Source organism: Monodelphis domestica, chromosome 7 (genome assembly GCF_027887165.1).
Source record: "Monodelphis domestica isolate mMonDom1 chromosome 7, mMonDom1.pri, whole genome shotgun sequence".
NCBI classification, from domain to species: domain Eukaryota; kingdom Metazoa; phylum Chordata; class Mammalia; order Didelphimorphia; family Didelphidae; genus Monodelphis; species Monodelphis domestica.
This window is the reverse complement of record NC_077233.1, coordinates 17738508-17747262: the sequence shown is the minus strand read 5'-3', so window position 1 is coordinate 17747262 and position 8755 is coordinate 17738508. Positions and strand designations below refer to the sequence as shown.

General features: G+C 36.7%; 1 protein-coding gene across 1 annotated transcript in view; it reads right to left on the bottom strand.

Annotated features, from left to right (window-relative positions):
• Window positions 1-8755, bottom strand: part of APPL1 (adaptor protein, phosphotyrosine interacting with PH domain and leucine zipper 1) — a 48791-nt gene that overhangs the window by 2192 nt on the left and 37844 nt on the right. Inside the window, exons 17-22 of the mRNA XM_001362176.4 lie at window positions 8027-8201; window positions 7910-7946; window positions 6295-6441; window positions 5830-5880; window positions 2657-2746; window positions 1762-1912 (exon numbers count right to left, since the gene is read on the bottom strand). Of these exons, the coding sequence (XP_001362213.2) occupies window positions 1763-1912; window positions 2657-2746; window positions 5830-5880; window positions 6295-6441; window positions 7910-7946; window positions 8027-8201 (650 nt within the window). The 3' untranslated portion in view covers window position 1762. The remainder of the gene's footprint in view (window positions 1-1761; window positions 1913-2656; window positions 2747-5829; window positions 5881-6294; window positions 6442-7909; window positions 7947-8026; window positions 8202-8755) is intronic.

The window sequence follows — 8755 nt, the reverse complement described above, 5'->3', positions numbered from 1 at the left end:
CCATTCTTGATATAAATAGTAAACCATATCATATTCTCAAATAAATTCAATCATATGGAACTGTGTGTGTGTGTGTGTGTGTGTGTGTGTGTGTGTGTGTGTGTGTGTGTGTATTTTTAAACTAAATGTCTTGGTAACATAATGCTGTCAATAAGCATTAGGTACACCAAAATTTCCCCTTGGCACAGAGACAGATTTAAAAAAAAAAGGCTTAACTAAAGATCTGCTGTCACCTGTTCTAGTGACCACAGAAACCAAATTCCTCTAGTTCTCTTTGGAGGAGCAAAGCTGAATTTTAAAGAATAAAGTTTTCCCTTGTGAAATTCCAGATTGTTACTGGAAATTATAACTTTTGACCAAATCCACAAACTGACTAAAACATTTTTTAGTATGCTTAAATGATATTTCCATGTGAATTTGCAAATTTGGGAGAAACTATTTGTTGGAAATGACATAAATTATAAAAAATAAACATCTGACATGGAAGAGGGTTTGTAGAAAATTATTATCATTTCTAACTATGGCTCAGAGCCATTTTCCTTTGTCAACTTTCCTATAACATACCAGATATTACAAAAGGTTTCTCAATTCTATGCATGTGTCTTCCACTCATTAGAATAGTAGTATGTACAATAATTAGTGCAAATATTACATTTTTATAAATTAGTTGTTTGCCACTATGGATGATTCAATATCAAACAAAGTAAAAAGCTGAGGGTTATGTGTAGCTGTGAAGACTTGGAGAATGTCAGATAAAATGATTTCAAGTGAGCAGAAATCCCCAAAGATTTCAGGGATTTCTGCTAAATCAGTAAACATAATTGCTGAAGAACTTTTGTTGCAATATCACCCAACTGTAATGGAAATTATGATTTCATATGATATAAAAAATAGAATTCATCACCGAGTAAAACAGATACCAAAGGCTAGTCTGTCTCATCCAAATTCAATATCTAAAATGTATTTGAGCAAAAAGATGTACTTTTACAATTCTCAAAATCTTTTAACTTTAACCGTTACTACTCTGTGGCAAAATTTTAAGTCCCAACCTGAGAATGAGAATGTGAGGCTCACATGCCAATAGCTAGGTTCATCTTGACACGCACGGAGAAACCTTTGTTTCTATTCCACATACCCCAAGATGTAATTACACCCCATGAGGGTCATACCAACGATGCATTCTGAGAATAAATGGCACCTCTCTACAAAGTCTAAAACTTTACACTTAAAACCTGTATCCCAGGACCGTTCCAAGGTGTATTGCACATTCACGGTTATCTTAGTCTCACAAGAATGAGTGATTATTTTTTAGAATAAAATACAAATGGTTTTGAACCTGTTCAATATAAAGCTTCTTCCTGTTTCCAGCAGACAGAAAAAGCATTCCCATATATAGCGGAAGCCCAAGGATAAATAATTCCCTTTAGTTATACCCAGTTGCAAAGCCAAGATAAAAAGTTTGAAATTGAGAAAAAAAAGTCTCAATTCACTGTAATTCTGCAGCAACCTATGTCAGGAAATGGACAGATTTTTTTTTTAAACATGTGCAATTAGGTGTTGTTATTGTTAGTACAATAATTGCAAAGTCAGTCAATTTTAAGAGGGAAGAAAATTAATGTAAAACTTGGTTGGCAAGTTCAGTCTTGAAGTATCCACACTTTGAGGCCTCTGAAGGCTGCTTAACTTAACATGTGCTGTTTCACCTCAGAAACTGTTACTAGGCTCTGAGAATGGAAAATGCCACCAAAAAACATGGATAACCTCATGCTTCTGATTCTTTCTTCTTCTTTGCATCTTCTCCCAAATCACTCTCTTCAGACTGGCTACTGCTAAGGACCACAAACTGTCCTTCCCCACTCGTCTGGTTCGGTCTACTGGAGGCAGCTATTAATCGACTTTGTTCCTCTAAATCCTAGTAGAAATAAGAAACCACAATTTGTTTCATAGTTCTCTGTCATCAATGGAAAACTACAAGGCTACCCTAACAATAATAAATCATGAAAACGAAAGGCTCCCAAGAACTTTTCAGAACTGGCCCTGTTTCAAGAACTTTTAGGAGTGACCGAATGATACATTATGCTGGGATCCTGGAACACTTTTTTGCTTGTGAAACAGTGAAACACTTGAGAAACGGACTCAACTGAGATATTTTAAGAAAGAAAAACGACTAGCATTGTAAGGGTAAGTTCTCTAATTTTTTAATGCGTTTTGATTTTAAAATCACGGCTCCACTGCCAAGCCCAATGCCTGGCCCATAGTTTAGATAAATGCTTGCTGATTGCCTGTCTGATGGCCCAAAGTGTCATCCCTCCACCTTGATCACTTCTCTAATTGACCAGACGTGGCTTTCTCTGATTCTCAGCCAATTAAAAAAATCAAACCCATCCTCAAAGAACCACGACTTGCCCTGAATTCATGACTGTCTGCCATACATGCTGTTGGTTCTGAAACCCATTCTGTAAGTGCTCTCCCCGGTGTGTCCTTTTTCTTAAAGAGATGCCACATATGAGCATGGAAATGTCCATGTGCTTATGAACACAGCCGACTCCTCACTTGCCAGGTCACTCGATATATTTAGTTAATATTTTGGAGTGACGAAGCCATTCCGTACCAGAAAGCTGGCGTCTGGGGACCAAGATGTTAGAAAACTCTGTACCTTTTCAATCTGTTTCTGCTTATTCAGTTCCTTCTGTTGTTTCTCTTTCACTCTCTCTATTTCTTTTTGTTTCTCTGATGCTCTACGATCCTGAAGAAGAAAAGAGAACAGTCATTTGTACAAAACAAACCGACATACATACTGTTTAGTCGTCTATTCTAGAGACGAATTCTTACCTAATAAAAACCTTCATAAACACATTTATGAAGCACAGTTAAATCTTTTCTTTTACATGAAAACAGCCAGATGATGGGTTTTGATATCCCATTATTATATTTATGTATAATCTGAAATATTTTTTCAGAAATACAGGAGGGAGGCAGACTGTGTGGCTTCTATATACCTACTCTGGCAAAATCCTAAAGTCTGCAACAGACTGAATAATGACCAAGAAATTCAATGAGAAGCTACAGTAAGTGATTTCTCCCACCCTGAATGCTACAGGTAGAAGGAAAGGTGCCTGCCAACAAAGCCACTGCCAGCACAGGGCAACCCTCCCAGAACGAGTGGGTATTGAAAGGATTGTGTCTGGAGACAGCAAGTGCAGATGGGCTCCCTGCAAAGACACCTCAAGGGGTAGACCTTGGAAATGCCGAGGAGCTGCAGAGGGCAGCAATCAGCGTGTCACTGTGGCACTCAGAATGGGGCACTTCAAGCCCGGGGCCTCGGAGGCCCCTAACACTGTCCTAAGATACCAGAGAAGGCCTTTCAGAATCTCAAAGACCCATAAGGGCTTAACCTTAGAAAATGGAGATCAGGAGACTTGAGGCAAGCAAAGTTGACCAAAAAACTCAAAAACAAAGTAGGAATTAGAGCTTGGATTTGGACAAAGGCCCAGTTTAGAAACTAAAGTTGAAGAGATGAATTACAAGGAAAACACCAGTCAGGAGCAAAAATTATTGCAACTTTAGAGATTGCAAAATAAAGAAAGAGTAATTCTGTTAACAACTATAAGCCAAAACAAAGGAAAAATGCATTTCCCACATGGACCATATGAATACTTAGAAGAAATGAAGCAAAAGATAAAAAATGAGGGGGAAAAAAGCTCTGAGGTTCAGAACTGGAAGGTGAATGATTATTTAGAAGCAAAAATGGTAACCCTGAGCCAAGTACAGGATCCTTGAAGACTAGATTAGACCAAGTAGAAGTCAATAACTCCATGAGGCAGAAAGAAATATTAGCACAAAGTAAAAAGATGGAGAAATTAGAAGAAAATGTAAAATATTTAATATAAAAAACAGACAACCTGGAAAACATATCAAGGGGAGATAATATAACAATCATGGGACTACCTGAAAGTCATGATAGAAAAAAGTTGGATAATATATTTCAAGAAATCATAAGTTAGAACTATTCAGCTCTATTAGAATCAGGGGGCAAAATAAAGGAACTAAATCCACCAATCATCTCTTGAAAGGAACCCCAAAAGGAAAAGCTCCAGATATGTCATAATCAAAATCTGAAGCTCCCACTATCAAAGAAAAAATGCCACATGTATCCAGAAAAAAAGCAGTTCAAGTACCAAGTATCTATAGTTAAGATCACACAAGACCTGGAAGCTCCCACTATAAATGTGAGACAATACTGAGTTATGATATTCCAAAAGATGCCTGCTTATGACCAAGGATGACTTAGCATGTAAAGGTAAGCATAATTTTGTAAGGAAAAAACTGGATCTTTAACAGAAGACTTTCAGATATTTCTGATGAAAGAGCAGAACTAAGTAGGATTTCAGTACAGTGGATAGAGTGTCAGGCCTGGAGCCAAGAAGGGCCGCCCCATTCAAATCTGCTATGATAATAATTGGGGTGTATTAAGAACATTTAAGGGAGGAAACAGAGGTGTGTGGATATCGGGTAAATTTCACTCTCATCTGAAACAGACAAAAGGAAGGACTGAGCCATCAAACTCAAGAAAGGCAAACAAACAGGGATGAGGTAGAGGCAAAGATCTTTCCAGAGAGGAAACAGTCACAAGAAAAACAAATCCCCTGATCTTTGAAGGGGGAGGCTGAAAGATGGGGAAAAAGAAAATAAAAACCTTGCATGGAAAGAGGTACCTTATGTTGCATTAGAATAACAGGGCCAGGCCAAACAAAGTGAGGCCTGTGAAGGCGACAGGATGTCACTGCACCGTAAGAAATGGTGACTATTGCAGAGAATCAAAGGAAAAACCAACTGACACAGGGAAGCGATCAGAGCTGGGAAAACAAGTTGCTCAAGCATACGAGCACTAAAGGGACAATCTCTCAGACACTTACAAATCAGACCCTGGAAAAACTATCAAGTCCCCAAGCACACGCTCTGCTGCCTGGGAGATGACAGCCATCAGGTGCAGAAAGAGTGGCTTCTCAGCTCCTTGGCCTGGCTTATTTGATAAGGGTGATTCTTTCTTGTTTTTAATGAGGTGGGACCTAAAAGGGGGCTATTGTGTAACATTTAAAAAATACACAGAAGAAAACAGAAGGAAGTTCAGAAAAAAGCCAGAATCAGATTAGTTTTGAAAGATACCTAATTTATATCCCTTAAAAAAAAGAAACAAGTGGTATGAAATGAGGATTCATGGTTTCATATGGAGTAGTCTTTTTGTGTTCTGCTACATGTATAGAAAGTTCATTTTATGGTGTTTAAATCTAGAATAAAAAATATTTAAAAACACAAAGAGGCCACAGCCCATGGAGGTTATGAAATACTTGGGGCCTCCTGAGTGAATCACAGGCCCAGTCAGAATCCAAACTCTGATCTTCTGACACCAAGGAGTCCTCTCCTGATCCAGCTGGTCCCCCTCCCCACCATTTAGTCAAAACTGTATCCAAATAATGTCCTCTACAGCACCCCAGACAAATGGTTGCCAGCTCTTGGCTTGAAGGCCTCCAGGAGTCCCTAAAACAACCCTTTTCACTTCTGAATACCTATTAGGAAGACTTTCTTTATTACCAGCCTAAATCTACCTTTTTTGCAATTTCTACCCATTTCTCCTAGTTCTATCTTCTTAGGATAAGCAGCATAAGTTCAACCCTTCTTGAAAATGACAGACCTTCATCTACAAGGACAGCAAGTCAGGTCTGCAGTTAGTTTAGTAATCACTGACCTTAACTTCCATAGAAATGGCACTTTTGTCAGTTTGAAAAAATCGACATGCATATTTAATAAAGATATGCTTTGGATTCTTACCAATTCAGCATGCAAAGCGATCTGTTTTGCAAGTCCAACAGAATCACAAATCTAAAATGAAAAAAAAAAAGTTTGTGAACAAGGCAAAAAACTTAAAGCATTCTAACTTTGAGGAAAGAAATCTGAAGAAATAATTTAAATATTCCCAAATTCCTCCGGTAAAACTGGATTTGCCAATATAGAAGTAAATAAGTTGCCCAAAAAACCATCTGCTTCCAGAACTCCATTCATTAGAGTCTGAGCTGTTTGCTTTTAGAAGCCTGTTGGCTTTTACCTTCTCTAGCCCTCTCCTACATGCTTCTTAGGTGCAATGGAAGGACACTTGAAAGTTCCAAGAGTGCAGTAAATGTCACACATTACTGCTCCTCTTAGAAATGAGAGAATTTCCAAAGGTGTGAGAACAGTTATTTTATATTCCTTGGATTATGGAAGGAGAATATGTAAGAAAAAGCAAAGTCAAAGTACCTTTTCTCCTTCGTTGTTTGATTCAAATATGTAGCAGACTGACGTGGGATGACTCTCGACTCGGCCCCCTGATGTCCGAAGCACAAATCCAAAAAGACGTTTACTTTCCTGATGTGTAGCATACAGGACCACACTGGGCAATGGAAACTGGAATATATACACAGAGATCAACAGTAAATAGGGAGAATTTCAAAGTAACATTCTTTTAAAAAAGCATGCCATCTCTAGTTTCTGTTCTAACAATTCTTAATTTTGATTTAGTATAGCACATGTTTAATGGACAAGACCAAGCAGAAGAACAGCAGGGAAGCCTGGCCTCTGGAGATCCCAGGAGCTAAAATCCCTTAACTATTCAAATCAAATTAAATAATAAAAGAAATATATTTTTCAAATACTGTACTAAATAATAAAGTAACATAGACTTTAGATGTTTGTACTTCTTTGCTTTTGGTCTGTTATTATCTTTATCTTTTTCTCCCTAGTTTCTATCTTTTTAACTTCAAAATATATTTATTTTTAAATATATTTATTTTTGCTTACTACATTAAAATTCCCAGATATCTCCCTTCCTCCTACCCCTCCCCACATTAGAGAAGGTATCACTTAAAAATACATATATGTATATACGAAACTATGTATTGCTTGTTCCTATTAGTTCTTTCTCTTGAGATGGACATACACAAGTGATTTTTCAGATGATATTTCTGTTGCTGTATATAATGTTCTCTTGGTACTGCTTATTTCACTTTTCATAATTTCATGGTGGTCTTTCCATGTTTAAAAAAATTAATCTGTTCATCATTTCTTATAGCATTCCATCACAATCATATGCTACAACTTGTTTTGCCTTTTCCCAGTTGATGAGCACCCCCTCTGCCACCACAAAGAGAGCTGCTATATTTTAGAACAGAGGGTTCTTTTCCTTTTCCTTCAATCTCCTTGGAAAACAAACCTAATAAGTTGTATTGGTGGGCCAAAGAGAATACACAATTTTGTGATTCTTTGTGCATGATTCCAGGTTGCTCCCTAAAATGGTTGGATCAGTTCATAGTTCTATCAATAGTGTATTAGTATACCCATTTTTCCACATTCCCTCTAACATCTGTCATTTTCCTCTTTTATCATTTTAGCCAATCTTATAGGTATGAAATATCTCAAAATTGTTTTGTTCTGCATTTCTCTAATCAATAATGAGCATTTTTTCATATGCTTATATACAGCTTTTATTTCTTCATCCAAAAACTATTCATTTCTTTTAGCCACTTATCAATTGGTTAATGATTTATATTCTTATAAATCTGACAAAGTTCTTTACAAGTTTCTATTTCCAACTCCTTAATATGCTATATGTCCCTTAAGCCTATAAATGAACCAACTACATCAGCCAAATTTTCATGTAATGAAAAGAACTGTCAATTGCTTAGAGTTTGGTCTGAGTTATATAGGGAGTTCAACAATCCTTTGACATATCTGAAGAATCTTAAAAGCTGAACTTAATTTTAGTCTCGTGAACACACGTAGGAATAATTAGAATGATCAGTATACCAAAATACAAAAGAGACTATAAATGTATGTATATATAGGCACATATAGCTTAAAAAATGATATAACTTACTCTGAGCCTTGTAACTTGTGTCTGTGGGTCAATTAACCTAAAAGTAATAATAAAAATAATATTAGGGGACAATAGCAGACTTAGACTAAAAAAAATTAGACAAAAATGATTACTTACTTTAAACAATCACAAGTAACTAATAAGTGTGATTCTGTCATGCGGAAAATGTTATGGATGGCGCGAGCGGCTAGGATTTGGCGCATTGTTTCATAAACAACATCTGGACTATCGTCTGATTTTACCTCCATAGAACCAAGGAAGCGGACAATAAATAACTGATGAAGAATGGAATCTAAAACCAAAAAAAAAGGCATACTTTAAAATCCATTTTTCTTTTCCTTTGGAATTAAATATATAATTTTACATAATCCAGTAGAAAATTGAACTTGGCCATATTATGAGAGCTCACTACTGAATATACTGGGAAAAACTTAGGGGGTGTTAAAGTGAACAGGGGCAGGAATAGGGCTTGGATCTATGAATTCATGGGTACAGGGAATTTTTCCCTTTGCTCCTGCAAATTGGCTCCTTTTCTGCAAATCAAAGTTTTAAGAGAATTGCCTATAGCAGAATATCAAACATGAGTTGTTTTGCAACAATAAAAAACTCTCCAGGGGGCCCAAATAGAGTAAAGTATAATTAGGAAATACTTAACAAAATAAATATAAATACAATAAAACATAGATAATATTAATTTGTAGTTTTCTAAGGCAATATACAGCTGGGGGAGGGAGGATGATGATGGTTTCTATTTGAGTTGGACACCAGAAGTCTGGAGCAGAATAGTAAAAAGATCTGAGATCTACCCAAGGTCATAGAACTAATAAATGAATCAGAGGCAGGAAC